At 45.5% G+C, this 22,033-nt stretch overlaps 2 protein-coding genes across 3 annotated transcripts in view; both read left to right on the top strand.

Moving 5' to 3' along the window:
* Window positions 1-5,978: 5,978 nt before the first annotated feature.
* Window positions 5,979-13,083, top strand: EBPL (EBP like). Its single transcript, XM_048500883.1, has 4 exons — window positions 5,979-6,301; window positions 8,039-8,108; window positions 10,800-10,938; window positions 12,092-13,083. The coding sequence occupies exons 1-4, from the start codon at window positions 6,107-6,109 to the stop codon at window positions 12,327-12,329; spliced, it is 642 nt and encodes a 213-aa protein (XP_048356840.1). The 5' UTR covers window positions 5,979-6,106; the 3' UTR covers window positions 12,330-13,083.
* Window positions 13,084-17,635: 4,552 nt separating this feature from the next.
* The window catches only part of RCBTB1 (RCC1 and BTB domain containing protein 1), a 36,927-nt gene continuing 32,529 nt past the window's right edge, over window positions 17,636-22,033 (top strand). For both annotated transcript variants that reach the window (XM_048500896.1, XM_048500905.1), the window contains exon 1: window positions 17,636-17,748. The gene's annotated coding sequence lies outside the window, so the exon portion shown is untranslated. The remainder of the gene's footprint in view (window positions 17,749-22,033) is intronic.

Consider the following 22,033-nt stretch of genomic DNA (forward strand, 5'->3'; position numbering starts at 1 on the left):
TGCCTCTATGCCTTCACTTGAATTCTAATCTAAGCTCAGCTGATCTTAAACTCAGTTGCCTGCCCCCTCCTCTGCGTTTCCACTCCCAGCTCTTGCTCGCTCCTCCTATTTCTGAAGTCACCATGCCTCCATCAGTTACAGAATGGGCGCTACATTTCAAAAATCCCTGCAAAACCACTTCCTCGATTTTGGTGCAGCCTGTGGGAGGAAATGTAAGCTGATGGGAGAAAACACTGAACATTTTGGCACCATGCTCCAGTCCTCTGCCTCTTGATCACTCAACCACAAGAGGGCTGCCGCCTTTGAACCCTCCCTTGTGAATGTCACATATACAGGACAATGAGGCATGGAGAGGGGAAAGACGCCGCATCGCATGGCCTTAAGCCTAGAGAGTCCCTTCTTATAAAGAGGAAGCCCCTTGGCCCCCTCCAGCCATAAGGTTCAAGCCAGATTTCTCATATAGCCTCTGAGCATGTGCAGGGCCCTAAGCTCAAAGCAGGCACCCAGTAACTAAAGTAAAATCGGCTAGTACTTCCTCAGAAGGAGCTGGATCCCAGGCCCAAGTGGAGGAGCTTCGCCCACGAGACCCACCCAGATGGTGGGCTTCTCGGTTTGGGTGCAGCCATTCTCATAGAGACTCAACACGCGGCCTGCCTCTCTAGGACCCTGTTTGAGCCAGTTTGGAACCACGCCATAGAGGGACAAAAGGCTTCATGCAATTTTATCGACTCCACCTTTACACCTAATCTTTTCACTTCCACAGCAACACTAGGAACTGTTTAATTCCTTTCCTACGGGGGGTCTGGATGCTTAAACTCATGTTATTTCCTCTTTAGGTTTGTCTTCAAGCAAGTCTGTCTAATAAAATGATCCAGTTTGAAACACTTCCTATGGAAATTAAGACAAGGACTAACCCCACTTCCTTTTCACCCCGGCTTTATATTGGATAAAATGTTTCCTCACAGAAATCCATCTTCAGCAAGAGAGAGAGAGTAAGATCTTGAGTCAAAGTTGCAACTCTCCCTCATTACACATATATATGCTCAGCTGCATGCCATGTATGTTCTGTGTGTCTTGCCCTTTAAAAGGGACCCTAAGGTTCTTTCCCTCATGAGAGGAATTTTCCCCATTGCCTCTGTAAGCTATGCTCTTATGTGCTTCCAATTTAAAAGTTTCTCTCCTTTTGATTATATGTACCAACGCCTTGAAAGGTGTTTTCACCCATTCTGCCTCAAGCCACCTTCCATTTTAGTTTTAACCTCGTCACCTTTCTTCAAGCCTTCTCTTTGACAACCTTTTCTCTTTGTCTACCTGAGCCTACACTCTGCCACATTGGCGTGCAAGCACAGGGTTTGTATGTGGGATTGTGAATTATTTCCATGCTCCCACATTTTCTGCTGAGTGTCCTCCCTGGCTAGTCACAGTGCCTGGGGGGGGCTTTCAGCCACACCTACCTTTACACAGCCTCCGCTGTGAAGGTAGGGAAGCAAGTTCAAAACCGCCAGAGCCCTTACAGGAGGGGAAGGTAGAGTTAACTTCCAAAACCTCCCTTTCTTCTTTACGTGACCCCTTTGCATTCTCTTCAAATGGGCTGACCTCCTACCACCTTCAACACCTAGGATTTGAAAAGGTTTTCAAGTTGCTCGTGTGCTCAAAACTCACGCCCAGGACCTGTTTTCTTTGCCTCTTTCTCTAAATCCTTCCTATGGATTGCTATATTACGCATATGACTATACTCAGGAATTGTTTACGCGAAGCTTTGCAGGTAAAACCCACACCTTAGACGGTGAATGGGATTGAAAGTTTTACAAACAAACACCAATCTAGCGGTGACCTCTCCTTCTCCTAAGCCTTCGGGCAAGTACCTCTCTGCCCAGTCTCCTAACGCCTCTTTGAATGTTGCAGGTGATCGTTAATGTGGAATGGGCCAACTGCACCTAAGGAAAGCTTGGCCAAAACAAACGTAGTAAAGAAAGGGGAGTAGTTCCCCCCCCCATTCGACCTAATCAAAGTCTCTATCCAGTAGACTATATCCAAAAGGTACTTCTATGGCTTTAATCAAAAAATTGCTCCACTCTTACCTTCAGGGCTCGGGCTTTCCATCGGCCATCCATAAGAATCCAACTCAGCCAGGCACGTGAAACTCCCTGGGGAAAAGCGCTGTTTCTTGTCTTTTTTCTCTTCCATACAGGAGTCCAGCTCACCATGCCAGGCCAGCCCTATCCCGAGATGATGGAGCTGGGCCTCCCTGAGAGTCCGACCTCGGGCCGGCCTCTGTTGAGAGAGTCTCGATCACCCCTCAGCCTGGGCCAAGATGGAGGGACCTCTCTGGAACCAGTAGTACACCCATTCTTCTACTGGAGATCGCAGAATCTCACCTCACTGGGAATGGCAGCCTGGGGCCGTGCTATGGACTAAAGGTTGACGCTTGTGTGTCAGCTGCTCTCATCTACACCGCCATATCTCTCCTCTCTGCCAGCCTCCTGGCTGAAACTTGGAATTGCAGTCAGGAACATTCCTGATAGATTAACCTCTTGGAACTCTCCTCGCATGTTTTCAGCTGCTTGAATAATTGTTGGAACACGCCTTCTTCTCACAACCTTGCTCGTGGAGAGCGTCAATACTGAACCTGCAATGCTAAAGACTATCAGTAGCTCTCCCTACGCCTTTGAGAGAAACCCATGGACTTCTAACGCCATCAGCCTCAGTAGTTTTGGTAGTCAAACAGCAAGAGCTTTCACGTGCATTGACAATTATGCAACTCGGTTGCCTTCCTTCCTTACATCTAGCCTATGTACTGTTTAGCTTATGTTTCATTGCCTTCACTTATATGATGTCGCTTCATCTACAAACATGCATGTCTTGTATATATTGCTGCTAACGCACGTCTGGATGCTCTACCTCCCTTTATGCCCATTGGAGCCTAATTCTCCAAAGGAATTGTTGGAGTACTCATGACCGACTGATTATTGAAGTTACCGTACGCCTTTAATTTTATGGCATATATATGCTGCTTTAATCTCTCTGATAATCTCCCAGTTGATTCATATATGAAAGTACGCGGAGTTGCAAGAAGTTGTATCCAATCTGAAATACGGCTGTATTGCCCCATTGGTGGTCAGCCCCTCTGGAGCTGGCTGCCGGAGGATGGTTGAGTGCTAATGGATAGCTCTGCATTGGTTTGATTGCATGCCTCATCAGCCGGGTCTTGTTTTGTTCAATGTGCATCTACTTTTGCCTGTAACGTGTGTAAGAAGCCCCTCGACTCTTCCCCTGCCCCGCAACCAAGTTCTAATGTTGCAATAAGCAGCTCGTCAACCTGACTAAACAGCGTAGGGGATAAGCGTCCCCTAAATCGCCTCTCAGTACTTTTGGGGCTCTTCTAAAATGTAATAAAAGGAGGAGATGTAGTAATGCACCGCTGACCCAGCAGCACCGTGGGTCGAAGCTGGAACACCTACGCCCTATCGCGTCTTCTGGTCGCATCGGCACACCCCTCGTACCCTCATCCCCCCCCCTATGAGTCACGGGTCATGAACTGTTCGGCTCGAAGTCACCGGGCTTAGGGACAAATGGTCTTGCCCCAGGTGAGGATTAATAGCCTGTGACGCTTACGCTCCTTCCTCCTCAAGATGTAGGCCAGGTGGCAGGAGACGCATCACTACGATGACCTCCGTGGTCTTCCGTCTCCCCGCTTCATCTCCCTACCCACCTCCTTTGTTAACTCCACAATGAAACCCTAATAAAAGGTGCCAGGAGACGCAGCACAGGCAGAGTTGTCAGGATCAATAAACTCAAGGCTTCCTGTTGCTGACGCTCTCCACCAGATGGAACCTCCTCCGCGTCTCGCCTATTCCTTAGCGACGACCCTGCGGGGATGACTACAAACCCGAAATTCATAGAGTGGCTGTGATGAAGTATGCGTAGCGAAGCACGGGTGCCCTGATTTGCGAACATTTCACTTCCAAATCTGTTCTGCTTCTCAGGACCCACTTACAAAATAACTTGTACTTTTCCCTCAGCATAAAAACACAATAATGTCAAATCAGTTAACACAACATATTGAGTGTTGTGTGGTTTCCAGGCTGTATGGCCGTGTTCTAGTCGCATTTTCTCCTGACATTTCGCCTGCATCTGTGGCTGGCACCTTCAGAGGATCCTCTTGACATCTCAGAAATAAGTTCCCTTTAATTCACTGATACCCACAAAAAAAAAGGTTGCAGTCAAGTTGCTGTGAACATCTTGGACCCATCCCTTTGACTTTTGTGAGCTGTTCCTCTTTGCCATATTTCAATGGAGCACCTTTCAAGACTTTGCATTCCTGGCACCTTCATATCCAGCACACATTCAGAGGCCCCCAGATTTCCAATGGCCAGCGTGGTGTAGTAGTTAAGAGAAGGTGCACTCTAATCTGGAGAACTGGGCCCCATTCTGCCACTTGAGCTCTGGAGACTTATCTGGTGAACTAGATTAGCCTGTGCGCTCCAACACATGCCAGCTGGTCACAGTTCTTTGGAGCTCTCTCAGCCCCACCTACCTCACAGGATGTTTGCTGTGAGGGGGGAAGGAAAAGGAGTTTGTAAGCCCCTTTGAATCTTCTTACAGGAGAGAAAGGGGGAATATAATTCCAACTCTTCTTCTTCATTGTCCTCTATGGTATACCATAGATTATAGGTGAAGTCTTTCCCCAACCCCTCCCCCCCACTTCACCACGCTTCGTAGCCGGGCAAACCTGTTGGAATATTTTATTTATTTTTATTTATTATTCGTTTATACCATCCCTCGAAGGGGTTCGGCATATGTGGTGTCATCTTCGCAGAAGAAATGACAACTGCAAATGTACAGTTTGATTCTTTTATGAATGTGAATCTCAGCTTTTGTATGACTGTACATCTCAGCTTTTGCTCTGAATGCAAATCTAAGTATTGTCGAAGGCTTTCACAGCCGGAATCATTGGGGTGCTGTGTGGTTTCCGGACTGCATGGCCGTGTTCTAGTAGCATTTTCTCCTGACGTTTCGCCTGCATCTGTGGCTGGCATCTTCAGAGGATTCTCTGAAGATGCCAGCCACAGATGCAGGCGAAACATCAGGAGAAAATGCTACTTGAACATGGCCATGCAGCCCAGAAACCACACAACACCCCAATGTAAATCTAACTTTTTTTCTGATCTGCTTGCTGGAATGCTTACGAGTAGGAGAACATGAACTTCATTGTTTTATTCACAGTTAACAGTGCGCCAGCCATTCATAAAATGTAGCTTTTGCAAATGTAAGCTATAAGTTTGTTTTGTAACTTGGAATGATTCCCAGAAAGGGCACCCTTGACTAAGGATCAGATGCCTCCTCTCATAAAATACTAACATGTAGAAGATTTACTTTGTTCTTTCAACAGATATTAGAAAGTAAATATAGTAGACTCTAGGTAGGATGCCTTAAAGAGTAATGACTAGTTTTAAAGTGTTTCCCTTGTCAAATAGATGCTTTGGTTTCCATCCCTTTACATTGCGCCCCCATTACAGAGTTCAAAGAAAGTCCTGTTAACATAACAAAGGCTGATTCCGCATGGGCCAAAACCAGCGGTGTGAAAACAGTGTAAAAACGGTATAAACCCTTTTACACTGTTTTAAGCCCTTTTACACCATTTTCACACCACTGTTTTTGGCCCATGCGGAATCAGCCAAACAGTGTTGCAAAGCTGATGCTAGAGATATACTCCCGTGCGTTTTAGTGTCTAGCGATTCAGCATCTCTTGAGTGGATTCCGTACAACATATTTATAACGAGTTGCAATCGTTATGAATGAACTCCCTTTGAAAACGAGTTCACTTATAACGAGTGCAGTGCGGAATCACTCTTATGACCCCTGCTCTGAAGGGCGGCCTGCCCCAGGTCAGACTGCAGAAGGCGGAGGACTACCACACCCCCACAAGAAACACAGCAGCAGTCCGCCTTCTGCATGTGGAGAAGGGCGGGCCTGCCTCTCCTGTTCCAGCGTGCATTCACCTGCCCAACGCGCGCACCTTTCCAACGCTTCAGTCTGCACAGCCTACTGCATAGGCGCCGGCGCTGGAGAGCCCGCAGAAGCGCCCCGTTTGCAGAGGACGGCGATGGCGAGACCCGCGGATCCCCCCTCGCCCTGGCCGCTGAGCCCGGCGTCGGCGGCGTCCCTGGCGGTGTCCGCGGCCCAGCTCGGCCTGTGCTGGCTTCTCGGGCGGCGCGCGGGACGGCGCTACGGGAGCTCGCGGCTGGACTGCTGGGTGCTCAGCTGGCTGTGCTACGACGCGCTGGTGCACTGCACGCTGGTGAGGCTGGGGGGAGCACCGAGCCGCAGGAAGCCACAAGGCTGGGCACCACCACCCCCAACCCCACAAGACGGACGACGGGGCCCCCTTTCACGCCCGTAGCCGTAGTAGGGGAAAGCTCTGAGCAAAGGTCTCCGTCAGCAGGCGGTGCGCCGCGGATGAGTTGTAAACACAAGAAGGTGCCGCCTATGGCAAAAAGCGCACCGGCTTGTTTTGAAAGTGGGCAGCCAAGATCCGCAAGGTTGGGGGGGGGGAGGCTAGTGGGCGATTATTCTTTGGCCTGCCCCACACCTCCTTATTCCCCTTTTCCTTCCCCTCGCTTTTAGTCATCAGCAGTCCCCTCAGGGGCGCGAATCACTTTTAACAGGCTCCCTTTTGGCCCCTTCCGCACGTGCAGAATAATGCACTTTCAATCCACTTTCAATGCGCTTTGCGGCTGGATTTTACTGTGCGGAATAGCAAGATCCACTTTCAAACCATTGTGAAAGTGGATTGAATGCATTATTCTGCGTGTTTGTTCATTGGAGGCCCCTGTTTCTGTTCACCAACCTGAACCTGAAACAACTTATCAGTAATTTTATCGTCTGTATTACTGTGTGGGAAGCTGCCCTGAGTCCATGAGGGGAAGGATGGCATAGAAATAATAATATTCGTAATAATAATAATACACCAATACATTACAACAACCTAGGCCTCTGGGTGAGGCTCGAATAGTAATGAAAAGCCAACAACCAGCTAAAGAACTGGTAGCTGCGATGTCAAACATAATAATATGCTGGGATCTGCACGAATACTGAGCTGATGTATTGCAACGTCCTAGGCCACTGGGTGAGACTCAAATTGTAATGAAATGGCAGCTGTAAACTCTGGAACCATGGCCTGTAATAAACCCAGACACCAGCTGTGCCTCCAGATGTGCTCTTAACAACACAATCGCCAAAGCTTACAATGCTAGCTATATAAAATCAGATTCTTTTACTTGTACATCGTCCAATACTATATGCCATCAAGTGTCAACAATGCCCTACTCTGTACTTCTAACAGATTACCCACCTCTATGCAGATCTCTTCTCTCTAATCAAGCCTCTTATGCTTTGCATAAGATCCCAACTGGGATTTTTAAAAAAATATGCCACCCACCTCTAATCTGGACATAAGGGATGTTGTGTCTTCCTTCTGGTTTGTACCTGAGATAGTGAGCATTGAAGCCGAAAAGCTGACATCCTGGAATTTTTTTTTGCTGGACTTTAAAATGCTACTGTACTTAAATGTTCTTCCTTTATTTTCCAGTTACAATTTTCCACTCAACCAAAATTCATTTTAAAAAATCAGCATCTTCCTCTTTTTCTAACAGGATGGTGAGAGATGAAGTCCACAAAGCAAGATACTCCCCTTCCTTCCTCTTATTAGGCCTGTCCAGCTGAGACTCCCATGGGAGATGAACAGATTCTGGGGTCACCAAAGGCAATTTAACCTGCCACTCCAGTGGTGTCCTGGAGTCACCCCTTTATTTGAGCCAGTGTCGGTAAAGTTTCCAGTCATTCTTAGAAGGAAAATCAAATTATTGCACTTGGGCATCGATTTAAGAGATAAAATATGTGATACTGGGTGGTAAACCTCCATCTACAAGAACATCATAGCATTGTAATAATCTGGTCCTACCCCTGCCACCCACCTGATCATCTTACATTTCACTGCTAAGTCATACTTTGTTAGTTGTTTGCTCTTTGCCCACAGGAAGGCTCCTTTGTTTACCTGTCTCTGGTTGGAAGCGTTGCAGAATCAGACAGCATAATTGCATCGCTGTGTAAGTATTGCGTTAAACTGTAACAGAGCAGATGCTAATGCTTCTCAAGTTCTCTCGAATTCACGAGATTATAGACGGTTTGAACATTATTCCCAGTATCAAATTCTTGCTTCAAAACCCAGTGGTGCTGGGCAATGTTGACATAAACTTTGATCTGTGTATATTTTGCAACTTGTGTAAGTTGGAGAAGCTGAAGTGGCTTTCGCTGACCCAAGCTTCTAAGTAGCTTTAAGAGCCAAGCCGGTGACTGCACCCTTAGCACCAATGGCTGCCAAACCTCTCTTCAAAAAGTGTGCCCAGAGCTCCACTAAAACGACTTATAACGCTTAGCATGATTTATGCCGGATATGCTTAGGGGAAGGCCATAATGTGCAGTCCTGTAAGATCTGCCAAAAAATCCCCCCCCCCAGGTGAGGTTGGATAGGTCTTTTCGCCTCAAGGCAGCCCTTTGGGAGAGGACTTTGGCCTCTGTGACTAGTCTAGAAGGCTCTGGGAACCCAGGAGTGTCATCCTCCCAATCTGCTCCACCATTTGCAGAGCTCGCCTCTTCCTCCAGTTTCAGTGCCATCTAGATTGGAACCAAGCCAATCCACCCACTTGGTTCCATCGGATCTGACTGTATTGGTTCCAGAGCTCAGTAGTCTAGACATTTGGGAGGTGAGGTGGAGCCAGAAGATGCCCTGTTCGTACTGTACCTTGCAAAAGCTCATTATATTGAGATATTGCTCTCTGGATATGGGCACTTCAAAAGGCAGGAAGAAGCAGCATTATGGAGTGGGGGTAGGGGAGCAAGGCGGAAGGCATGCAAGCTGGGAAGGTTGGCTGTGGGTGGAGGGAAGATGTCTGGGGCAAAGCTGTGCTCACTGGCAAATCTGCCTGTTCTGGTGGCAAAGCAAATTAAAAGTCATGCTAAAAGGTGCTTTGCTTGCCATGGAGGGAATGGAACGTGAAAGTGGGGCTTCAGAAAATGTCCATACGACAGACATTCACCCCATCACAAAGCAAACACATTGTCCCTAATCGGCCATAGTCAGCAAATAATATAATATAGAATCCAAATGTTTTTCACAAACCATTTATTTCTCAAAATCTGCAAGCTTCTGTGTATATGTATATATGTACCATGTAGTTGAAACCAACTTATGTTAACCTCAGCCATGGGCTTTGAAGGCAAGTGAGAAGCAGGGATGGTTTGCCATTACCTTCCTCTAAGGGTCTTCCATGGTGGTCTCCGATCCAAGAGGTGACCCTGCTTAGCTTCCAAGATCTGTCAAGATCAGGCTGTAGCACATGCTGTAAGTTTATGAGCAGCCCAGTCCAGATGGGGTGGAGCTTCATGGTTGCTGGGGATGGCGTGGGGGAGGTGGAACCTGCTACTTCCAATAGATCTCTGGGCAGTGCCTAGAAAACTCAGTTTAAAAAAGTGATACACTACATGTTTTTGTGGCATAAGCAACAGGCCTATGCTGGGGGCCTTCCAGGGGTGAAAACCTGGTGGAAACTGACTACTGTCGGCTTCACCTCCAGGAATGTCCTTAGCCTGCCACTAGCTGTCCCAGCATCCTCCTTTATGCTGCCATATAGCTCTCAGAACAGAATGCCTACCCACCACTTTGTTTACCCTCTTCACCGCCAGAGATGCCACTTAGGGGATGGATTGGCCAAACGCATCAGTATGGGCTCGTGCTGCTCCCACAGACCACTCTGTCCCCCCTCCTGGATTGGGCTATTAGTCACCATTTATTATAAGTGCCTGTTCTTTAAGTCACTTCAAGCAAATTTCATTCATATGTGATGGTAGTTTAATAGAGCTTATCAATTTTGTAAAAATATTAAAGGTGGGGTTAGTATTGTGATGTCCTTTAGGCCTGAAATGTTGCCATTAAATTATGTTGCATCGATTGCAAAAAATACAGTTATTGTTCTGAAAAATACTGAATCAATAATGAGTTTTGCTAGGCAGCTGCCCAGTAATTCAACAAGGGCTTGAGAAAATTAGGGAAATTTAAAAAAAATAGATTTAGCAATCAAGCAGAAGATATAAAAATGATGGATTTATAACGGTAGCCTTTTGTATGCTGGGAAGAGGTTAAGGTTTTCCATTTTTTTCTGTCTTAAATGTAAGATTTGATTATTTACTATATTCTTATTTCAAAATTTTGAAGGGAGTTATAGCTCAGAAAAGACCCATTGCTGTTTGTTACCTCCATAGCCTAAAATTCCTCTTTAATGTATAATACAAGTTGACTTTCAGAAGTTATTTGATTGTGACTTACAAGTATACTTTAGAGTTAGTTGCAGTGATTAACATTCCACTGCCAACAGCAGCCAACTTTGCCCTATGTTCAAACTCCAAATCAAAAAAATATAAAACAATAAAAAAAAACCCGGCTGAAATAAAACATTCTTGCAGAGTTTATAGAACCTTATCAGAGAGGGCTCAGTTACCACATCATGATTCAGAAAAGGTCTGTATCCCTTTTTCACTGATAGATTATTTTCAGTATTCTAACAATCCTGGCAACCTGGGGTCCATGCTGACACGTGCCCATTATGTCTCTTACACTGCGAAGAAGGGCATTCGGGGCATTGTGTGTCAGATCTCTTCTGCCCCTTTGAGAGCCAAATTGTAAATTTATGCTGCTTCATTCATTACGTAAAACAACTAATGATGTCTGTGATCTGCTATAGGGAAGGAATATGGCAAAGCAGATGCAAGGTGGCTACACTCTGATCCTGCTATTGTCTCAGTGGAGATACTGACTGTCTTTTTGGATACCCTTTTGGCATTAGTCCTCATTTATGCTATTCTCAAACGGAAGAATTACAGGTGAGCATTTTTTATAAAGTGCAACAGTCTTGACATAAAACAGTTTGATAATGTAAGATGGTCCGAAGTTGGCCAGCAGAGCCAAATGAAAAATAAAAGGTGCATTGGCATTCTGATTCTGACCATTCCTTTGAAGTAGTGGAGGTCCTGGTGTCCACCTCTTCGATAGGGTTGCCAATACTCTGGGTTCAGAAATACCTGGAGATTTGTAAGTGGAGCCTTAGAGAATGACGTTTAGAGAGGGGAGCAACCTTGCTAGGGTGTAAAGTCACGCAATCCACCTTTCAAAGCAGCAGTTTTCTCCAAGAGAAGTGGAATAAACGTTTTAAACGTCTGGAGATCATTGTAATTCTGGGATATCTCCAGCCCCGCTTGGAGGTTAGCAATCCTAATTTTGGTAATGAGCTCACCTCCCCCAATAACAGGGGGGGATCCCCCAATGGAGCTGGTGCAGCCCTTCGCTGGTTTGGGTGCCTTCTCTGCCGATGCAAGGGGCACATGCCCCTGTGGAGGGGTTACTTACCCCACCAGCCAGGCACTGTGCTGCAGTGCAGCACCCAACTTGGAAGCTGCTGCCCTTGCCTAGGCCCACCGGCACAAAAAGCTGTGCCAATGTGGCAGGAGGCAGACTCTGGGTTGGCTGGAGCCGACATTGGTCAGCTCCCTCCTGGCCTTTGCCCACTGGAACACTAGCACGGGGGGCGGGGGGGGGGTGTGTTAAGTTAGGGGATTCATAAGAGGCCAGTGGAGGGCTTCTTGGTTTTTTGTTTTTAGCCTTCCTGCGCTACCAGTAAGCCCTCCTAGAGGCAACAGGGCAGTGCTGAAACGGAGCTGCAACCGGCCACCAACGGTTCTCGATTGGCCGTAAGGTGTTACAAATTATCTTGTGCTCCAAAAATACACACAGAAAACCCAAATTAAAACAAAAGTATCAAGGCCCTCTTGATCTCTACTCCCTGTGGAAGAATGAATATGTTCTCTCTCAGATACTGTGGTTGCTTATATCTTAGCTTTCAGGTACCCTCACTCTCCTTTAGTTTTTAACTTAAAAATGATTTTTGATACTGTAAGATATCTCTGAAGTAATAGTGCTTTCAACATATGAAATGTACATTGTATTTCCACTTCTAATTTCTTGTTTTCCCCCCTTTAGACACTTCATTCAGATAACATTGTGTGTTTGTGAATTATATGGTGGATGGATGACCTTTTGTCCAGAGTGGCTCACTGGAAGCCCCAATCTCAACACTAGTAACTGGCTTTATCATTGGGTGTATCTGGTATTTTTCAATGGTATATGGGTAGTTATTCCTGGACTTCTGCTAGTGCAGTCCTGGATAGAGTTAAACAAGATGCATCATGAGAAATCTAACAGGAGAAAACATCAGTGATCAAGGCATTGGGACAATAATACCTGGTCACAGATTTCCTGCATGATATGTTCAGTCAATCTGCACAGTACATAAACTGCTTGTTCCCATTTAATTAATATGGCGAAATAATGTTAAACCCATCATTGATAGGGAACAATAATCAAGTCACATCCTCTTCCACTTTTAAAATATGATGACTCACCACAGACATTCCTTTAATAATCCACAGTGATCCAGTCCCAGAAACCATTCTCTCTCCATCTTTCTCCAAAACCTACACAGGCCTTCAGAGGGAAAGCAGATCTTTGGCCTCTTAGCTGTAGAACCTCCTGAATAAAATAATTCTTTAGCCACAGGCCTCACCTATACAAAAGGCTACTAGGAGAACAGAAACATTCTTAATGTCTTTTAAGTGAAAGGCATGCAAGCCATAGTTCTGTTTAGATGCAACTGACATTTCAAGTTGTCTTAGACCTGTTTTGCTTTAAGCATATTGCAGTGAAAAGTAATTCAACTATTATAATATTTGAAGCCTAGAAAGTTTATAGTAGCTCTGTAAATTATGTTCATTATCTACTGATTTGCATTGAAGTTTTTCTTTTTTTAATGCTGCTTTTGACAAGAAATAAGGGATCAACACTAAAAATGTTTTTAACACCGTGTCAATTGTTTTAACAAATTAGTTTGTATATACTTATAGCTTTTTTAAAAAAATTCTGTGGAAAGGGGTATTGTATATGGCTCTTTGAATAAAATTTTTGCCTCTATGAAATATTTTTGTGATTGTCTGCATTGTACCCATCCCTCTATCAGGTTAAATTGCCGTGTTGGCACTTTGCGATAAATAAGTGGGTTTTGGGTTGCAATTTGGGCACTCCGTCTCGAAAAGGTTCGCCATAACTGCTCTATCAAGAGCACCGGTATCACTTAAATACACCCATTGATATGTGAAATGCAAATGCAAAATATTTATTTACTTTATCCCATCTTTCGCCACAACGGGGACCCAGAGCAATTAATATTATTCTCCTCTCCTCCATTTTATCCTCACAACCTTGGTTAAGCTGGCAGTGTGTGATTGGTCTAAGGCCACTCAGCAGACTTTTTCTAGATCTCGGTCCAACACTCTGGTCACTATACCACATTGATGAAACTCAAGCTTTGGGGTACCGCTGGAATTTGTTTTCCTGGAGATCAACTACTTTGTCATTGCATGATGTCCTTTCACAATAGCCTCAGTATTTTTTCCCCACTGAAATCTGTTTCTAACTTTCTTCCTTATTTTGGTTTCAAACGTATCATCTGGTGACCAGTGAGGCAATAGACAAGGATGGTGCAAGGGAATGGGGACTGTTACGAAAGTAGTTAGCATACCTCACGTTTACCATTAGATGGCAATATTGTCAAACCTATATACGATACCTGCTGTAAAGTTAATTGTAATGGCCTTGATAGGGAATAAACTGATAGCTCACATCATAGAAAAGATACAGGCAGGGAAGAAAGCTTACATTAAATATCCCATCCAGTTACAACATCCTATTTCCCTTCCTTCCAAACAAATTCTTCTTACCCTCAACATTTTCAAAGTAGAATCTTCTGTGGGCCCTTGTGAGGCAAGGAAATCTCCTGTTCTGTATGTGGAAGGTCTCCAGTTCAGCCCCTGAAATCCAGTTTAAAAGGTCACTGATCAATGGATGTATAAGACCTTCACCTAGGACCCTGGAGAGCCACTGTCAGTCAGTATAGACGTGTCTGACCTTGATAGGCTAGTGGTCTGACTCATGTGCAAGACAGGAAAAAGAGTGAACTGCTGGTAGTGGGCATAACAACATGTAAGATCAGCCCTGAAGACCCTATTCTACATGCTTTCACATCCTGATTTGAAGTAGTTGGCTACTAGAGCTGGTCTTTTGCAGTGGTGGTATCTGAGAAGTGGAGCACTTTACTCACAGAGATTTTTTTTGATGAGATCATAAGAGGTGTGCTAGATCAGACCAAGTAGATTTGAATCCAGTAGCACAATGAAGGGAGCATTTACTCTCAAAAGCTGATACTCCCAAAATCTTCTCTGTGGCGCTACTGGAATTCAAATCTACTGCAAGCCAACCAGGCTATCCTCTGAAATGTTCTTCATGGATTAGTCCATCTAACCTAGCACCCTATCTCAAGCAGGGACCAACTAACAGGACACCCTTCCCCGATGCTGCCTCCTGGCTCTGGTATTGTCAGGTCTTAAGAGTGAAGTCACTAAGCGGACTCTGGATGTTGGATCAGAAGTCTTTATTGATAACAGCTAGTACCTGGCTTTCAGTTCTGCCAAATTACCAAAGTACCAATCGCCTTTATCCCTTCAGAGTTCCTGCCCTAAATCCCCTCTCCTTGTTTCCCGTGGAATGTGAGAATAATACAACGGAAGATAAATGTTTGGGAGTTGAGCATCTCAAAGTCAGCGCAGTGATAGTTCTCAGCCACCTGCCACCTCCTCCTGCTGGGAAGGCATCAGGGTTGCTCCTAGTTATCTACAGTTGTAAGCATCAAAGGAAAACAAAAGGAAAGAGGTTCTTTAACATATCAGGAGGTGAAAGCCGCCCCTTCCCCACAGCCAGGCGTGAGACCTTGCACTCAAGCCTGGCTGTTTGACGGCAGGAAGAAAGACATCCTGACAAGTATTAAGAAGTTTACTGCCTTTGGATATTTCCTTTAGTCACCATGGCTAGGAACCATGTTGGACCTATCTTCCATGCATTTGTCTAATCCCCTTTTAAAGCCATATTTACTGATGCCTAGTCTGCTATTCTTTAAGTGCCAACTGAAGACTATTTAACCAGGCTTGTTAGTTTTTGAATAGCCTGCAGAAACTGGCTTTTACAAGTGTTGTGCAGCAATTAGATTACTACATCAAATCCAATCAATTACTGTTTTACAGCTGACAGTTATTTTTAGTGTTGGATCTGTTGTGGCCAATATGGGAACCACTGCAGACTTTGAATATTGAGCTAAGCTGTGAAATCCAATGGAAGTTTGGAGCTCCTGATTGTGCCTTTTTTATTCTGTATCTTCCAGTTCTCAGGAAATAGTCTTGGGAAAGGTCCCAAGAATGATCTTTAGAGTATACTGTCAAAGCCTTTCATGGCCGGAATCACTAGGCCAGGGCGTTGTGGGTTTTCCGGGTTGTATGGCCGTGTTCCAGTAGCGTTTTCTCCTAACGTTTTGCCTGCATCTGTGGCTGGCATCTTCAGAGCGCTTCAACAAATCAACTCATTCCCAGTCAGCTCTTCGCCTCATTCTTTCAATATTCCTGCATCATTGTATCCCACAATTTGATTTTTAACAGTCTCTAATGCAGTAGTACTATCTTTAGCGGAATAAATCAATTTTTCTGCCTCTTCCATTAATGTGATAGACAGGAAAGCGTCTCTCCCGAGGCCTAAAGTAAATTGCTGAGAATGTAATCTTGCAGCCTGCCAGGATTTGCAGGAGACCTTAAATACTATGCTCATCCATTTGACAATCTGCTGAGGTCAAAATTACTTCCGTTTGTCTTCAGCGTGGTATAGTGGTTAAGAGCAATGGACTCTAATCTGGAGAACCAAGTATGATTATCCACTTCTCTATATGAGCGGCAGGTGAACTGAATTTGTTTCTCTGCTCCTCCACATGAAGCCTGCTGGACTAGGGCTAGTCACAGTTCTTTCAGGTCTCGCTTAGCCCCACCAACCTCAGAAGGTATCTGTTGTGTGGAGAGGAAGGGAAAGGAGTTTGTCAGCTGCCTCCAGCCTCCTCACAGCACAGAAAGGTGAGGTATAAATCCAAACTCTTCTTCTTAATTTCAGGTGTGTGCAACCTCACCTTGGAAGTTTTAGGGCATCTCTTTAAGTTATATGTAGGCACCCTGACTCAAATGTCTTTGCAGGAATACGAGTCCAGCAAGCTTTACCTCAGGTCAGGCAAAAGCATTCCACAAAGACGGTTATTGCATTGTCCTGTTGACCTGGCTCAGGAGCACCAATGCAACTCTCACACTGTTGTCGCCACACATCATACCAAGCACCTCAGTTAGAGCACGGGCCACACCTCAAATCTCATGGCTGATTCCGTTCTGGTAACCAGTACTAAATTCTATCCAGGATGAGATAATGAAGTGCAAATATCTACACACCACTTTTGATCACCTTAAGCCAGTGGTTCTCAACCTTCCTAATGCCGTGACCCTTTAATACAGTTCCTCATGTTGTGGTGATCCCCAACCCTAAAATTTTCTATTTTACAGATGGAGAACACTGATGCAGAGAGTCTTAGGCGACCCCTTTGAAAGGGTCGTCCGACCCCCAAAGGGGTCACGACTCACAGGTTGAGAACCGCTGCCTTAAGCCGAAAAGCCAGGCTCAGGGACACCAAGACCTTCAAAAATGAGGCACCCCATTGTGAGTGCACTGAAGCGATGGAGCGTCACCCCACAGCCAAAATAAGTGCGGGGTCAAAAAGTGTTCCTTGGTGCAATGAATGATGACACACGAAGGAATCTCAGTTTCAATTGATCGTTGCCTTCCTAGCCTCAGACAGAGCAGGGTGGGGAACTGTGTCCTGCCTTCCCTTCGCGGCCTGCCTCAGACTAAGACAGTGGTGGCGAACCTCTGGCACGGGTGCCAGAGGTGGCACTCAGAGCCCTCTCTGGGGGCACGTGCAGAGTGCCCCCCCCCCGCACATCTAGGCTGGCCTGGGCCACTGGGCTCAGTTATTAGCATTAAACATAAGACCTAGTTTTGGGGAAGCAGTATAGGCAACCCTCCTGTTGCCCAGTTGCTGGCAATGGGGCTTGCTTCTGAGTAAACCCTCCTAGGGTCGTGATTCACCCGTTGGAAGAGTTGCACGGTTGCTTCAAAGCAAAGCCACCGACTACCCCCAGTCTTACTCCCGAGTAATGCACGTCTCCGAGCCAACCATTTATGTCTAAACTAAAACCTCAGTATTCAGGTTAAATTGCTGTGTTGGCACTTTGCGATAAATAAGTGGGTTTTGGGTTGCAATTTGGGCACTCGGTCCCAAAAAGGTTCACCATCACTGGACTAAGACAAATTTCCCTTTTCCCTCAGGTCGAAAAGGCGGGAAACCTAAGAGAGCGGCACGCCGCTCAACGGTCATTCCATCTCCTGCCCCTTTTAAACCCCCGCTCCCGCTCCGGCCAGCGACTGAAGGTGCAGAGGCATGAAGCTCCTCCTCCTCCTCTTCGGAATGACTCCTTCCAACGATTGGGTAAAACGTGCATCAAAAGAGCCAATCCGGAGGAAGGGAGGCGGGGCGTGGTATAATACGCCGGGAGGTGGGGAAAATCTGGACGAAGAGGGTCCCTCGGCTGCGCATGCGCCGCCGGGTTGTGTTGTCTGTCCGGATGGTGGGCTTGGAAGGGGAGTTTGTTTCGCCGCGGAGCTGTCAGGTGAGGCCGGGACGGGAGGCGGACGGGCGGGCGGTTGGCCGGCCGTGGTTTGGCTTGGGTGGTCTTAGTCCTCCGCGAGGTGGAAGCCCCTACGCCTGCCCAGCGTGGAGCATCGTGGGTTGCCCCTTCCTCTTGGAGGAGGAAGCAGGGGGCACGGGCTTTGTTATCCTGACACGTCTCTTCCTGTGCAGTCCGACGCACGCTCACTCCAGAGCCCCTTGGGCCGCTTAGGGTTGCCACCACCCTCCAGGTGCAAAAATCAAATCATATGTTAAAAAAATCTCATCATGTGCAGACAAGGCAACATTTACAGGGATATAATTTGACATATCATGTCTGTCGCAATTTCAGATATGAGACATTTGATCCCTGTAAATGTGCACATTAATACCGTAGAGTGGGTGTGTACACGAGATTTTAAAATATATGATTATTTGGTTTCTCCTCATAGAGTATAAGATGTTATGTGGATCCAAGTTCTCTGTGATAGGATGAATTTTTGTTTGTCGTAAGAAACAAATACAGTTATATTTATTGCTTAATAAGGGAACGTGCTTGATAAGGGAATTGCTTAATAAGGGAGCACACACACAGATATTTGAGATTTTTAAATATATGATTATTTAGTTTCTATATAGAGAGTATAGGATGTTATGTGCATACAAGCTATTCTCCTTAATGGGATGAATTTATTTTTGTCATATGAAACAAATATAGCTGTTATATTTATCGCTATATTTGTTTCATATTTGTTTCATTTAACAAATGAATTTGTTTCATTTAACAAAGGCACATGACGGCTCACGCACATATATATGAGATGTTTGACTATATGAATATTTGGTTTCTCCTCATAGAGGATAAAATGTTACATGCATCCAGGTTGATCTCTTTAATGGGATGACTTTTTGTTTGTCTTACAAAACAAATACAGTTATATTTATTGCTTAACAAAGGCACATGACACCACACACACACACACACGAGATTTTTAAATATATGATTATTTGGTTTCTCCTCATAGAGGATAAAATGTTACATGCATCCAGGTTGATCTCTTTAATGGGATAAAATTTTAGTTGTTGTGTAAAACTAGCACAGCTGTTATATTTATTGCTTTACAAAGGCGCATGAGTCCAGTGTGGTTCGAATGCAACTTTATTTTGGATTCTATGTTTTTGTTTCTGCATACATTAGAAATGTATGGTCCGTTGTGACTCATTAGCCAGCTGTGCAGTTCTCTTCAACTTTTTCGTTCTGCACTACCCCACTGTTTTGGATTACTCACCAGGTAAACCCTGTAGTTCTCCTGGAGTTACAGTGGATCTCCAGACTACAGATATTAGTGCCCTTGCAGGTAATGGCAGCATCAGAAGCTAAACTCTATGATAGACCATAGAATCTGGATAAAAACCCACCCCCAGCTCTTTAACAGACTCGGGCCCGACATTTACAGGAATTTCCCCGGCCAGACTTGGCAACCTTGTATGGAAAGTTGAATGTGGAGCAGCGGTTAGATTCATCCCTTTTCCCTGGTTTCCAGATCTAGGCTGGGAAACTTTGGGATTTGAGGGTGGGTGGGGGATATTTGAATTTTTTTGGTGTACATTTGAAAGATTAAGCTTTGCTAAATCAAATGCATCAGCGCTTCAAAAGAAGTGAGAGAACATTGGGACTTTCAGTGGCCCCTTCCACACATGCAGAATAGTCCACTTTCAATCCACTTTCAGTGCACTTTAAAACTGTGCGGAATAGCAAAATTCACTTGCAAACAATTGTGAAAGTGGATTGAATGTGCATTATTCTGCATGGGGCCTACATCATATTACTCTGGACAGCCTAGATTGCCAGTGATGGGTCAGCCCTGGGGCGGGGCACTTGCTGAACGAATTAAGTCAAGTTGCGAAAGCATCACTCTCCCCTCCACCTCCCATACTTATCCTGCACAATTCTGGGCTTTGTGGGCTGTATAGGGATGGTACTCCCAACAATGAAGACAATGGAGCATCTGCATCTTTCTGCTGGTGAGCAAAATCCTTTGAGGGGCTGAACCACCCCTACAGTGGTTCTACTACTTATGTTTGGGCATCGGTCTGCCAGAACTGCCTGGGCTGTTTCTTGGTCAGTAACTATCTTGCTTTGCCCAGAAAACCAGAGAACAATATACTAGTGGCTAAAATACATTTGGAACCTGGGGGCTGCAAGTTGAGGCAGGCAAAGAAAGATTAGGTACACACACACACACCAGCTCCACTGGCTGTTTTAAATCCCCCCTTCTGAGTTTTTTCCCCTAGTGTCAGAAATATTGGGGCTTTTTTGCAAGTAATGTGAACTTGTCCGCTGGGGGGGAATTCTCCAAGGAGAAACCCCTATGCCCTTACAAACCATTCAGAACTCTCTGGAGAAAATAAAACACCCGGTTTGTATTTCAAGAGCTCCCTCGCTTTCTAAAATCTTGGCCTTCTTTCTTCTGGTGTGAATGCAGCACAGTTCCCTTCGAGTTGTCTCGTGAAGCTTAAGCCTTACAATATATTTTTTTTAAAGGATCAAAGTGCCTTAAGCTAATATGCTTATCAGCTCAACGCTTATTTTCATTCCGGAGGCTGGAATGTGAATCTGTTGAGAAACTGTCCGCCTTTGTTTGTACTCCTTTTCCGTCCCCAACCGGCTGGTACCTTGCTGCCTCTGCTTGTTTGGTTTTCGCCCCTCCCGGTTTGATAGACAGAATCAGTACCGTCCAGAAGTGAACGATACCAAAGACACAGCATTCATTTTTCCTTTAGATGCTGAGCTTCTGGCTTTCAAACTGTGGAGGCCTGCTACTGAACTCGCACTTCCAGCATTCCTGGAGGAGAACTTGCTGTTCAGCCTGCTGTTCAGAAGCACTTATTAAAAGAAAGCATAGCTGTTGGCGATGGAGATGCAAAGACTGATTGATTTAACAGGGTTAACCAGGAGGAGTGCTTTGCAGTGCTTTATGAGATGCTGGAAATTGTCATAATAATAATAAAGCATTATTTCTGTTGTAGGGTTGCCAATTCCAGGATGGGAAACTCCTGCAGATTTGGGCGTACAGCCTGATGGCAGAATTTGGGGAGGGTCTAGACCAGTGATGGCGAACCTTTTCAAGACCGAGTGCCCAAACTGCAACCCAAAACCCACTTATTTATCGCAAAGTGCCAACATGGCAAGTTAACCTGAATACTGAGGTTTTACTATAGAAAAAACGGTTGGCTCCAAGGTGCACATTACTCGGGAGTAAGCTTGGTGTTAGTTGGTGGCTTTGCTTTGAAGCAACTGTGCAACGCTTCAAACGGGTGAATCACGACCCTAGGAGGGTTTACTCAGAAGCAAACCCCATTGCCAGCAACCGAGCTTACTCCCAGGTAAAGGATCACGCTTTTGTTCTTCCCATTAAAATCAATAACAGCGCTTAGCAGGGTTACCTACACTGCTTCCCGAAAACTAGGTCTTAGGTTTAATGCTAACAATCTCCCTGAAATAATTGCACTATTATCACATGATGAACTCTGTGCACGCGTGCCCACAGAGAGGGCTCTGAGTGCCACCTCTGGCACCTGTGCCATAGGTTCACCACCACTGGTCTAGACAATAGCTTGGATACGGTGACTTTTGCTTTTTTTTCCAGTGTAATTTCTTTAGCCCACTTGCGAGTCTCGAGTATAATTTTCCACACTCATCCAATAACGCTCTCAAAGCTTTGGAAATGTGGGGGTGGGAAGTGCTGTCAAATCACAGCTCGCTTATGGTGACCCTGTAGGGCAGTGGTGGCAAGCTTATGGCACTCTAGATGTTCATGGACTACAATTCCCATCAGCCTCTGCCAGCATGGCCAATTGGGCTGATAGGAATTGCAGTCCATGAACATCTGGAGTGCCATGGGTTGGCCACCCCTGCTAGGGTTTCCAAGGCAGGAGGCATTGAGAGGTGGTTTGCCATTTCTTGCCTCAGCATAGCAATCTTAGGCTTCCTTGGTGGCCTCCCATCTAAATACTAGTTGAGGCTTAGCTTCTGAGAGTGAAATGGATTCAAAGCAGGCTGGTTCCAGGTCAGGGCTGTAGAAACATAAAGAAACACAAAGCCTTAATACTGAGCCTTCAGTTAGGTTTAAAAGCAAAGAACCAATTAAAGCTTTAGATGGCCAACAGGGGCAGCAGCATATGCAAAGGTGTCGACTTGGTTATTTATTGACCCTAGGTTTCCATAACTGATATCATTTATCTGGTCCTGTTACTAGCGAAGTACTGTCCTATCTTTCTGTGAA

This window comes from Sphaerodactylus townsendi, linkage group LG01, assembly GCF_021028975.2.
Source record: "Sphaerodactylus townsendi isolate TG3544 linkage group LG01, MPM_Stown_v2.3, whole genome shotgun sequence".
Taxonomy (NCBI): domain Eukaryota; kingdom Metazoa; phylum Chordata; class Lepidosauria; order Squamata; family Sphaerodactylidae; genus Sphaerodactylus; species Sphaerodactylus townsendi.

Bases quoted from the DNA above. Each gene is read 5' to 3' on its own strand.
- EBPL (XM_048500883.1), top strand. From the start codon at position 6,107: ATGGCGAGACCCGCGGATCCCCCCTCGCCCTGGCCGCTGAGCCCGGCG. The intron at 6,302-8,038 runs GTGAGGCTGGGG...CTTTGCCCACAG, and splicing joins CGCTGGTGCACTGCACGCTG to GAAGGCTCCTTTGTTTACCT. The intron at 8,109-10,799 runs GTAAGTATTGCG...GATCTGCTATAG, and splicing joins CAGCATAATTGCATCGCTGT to GGAAGGAATATGGCAAAGCA.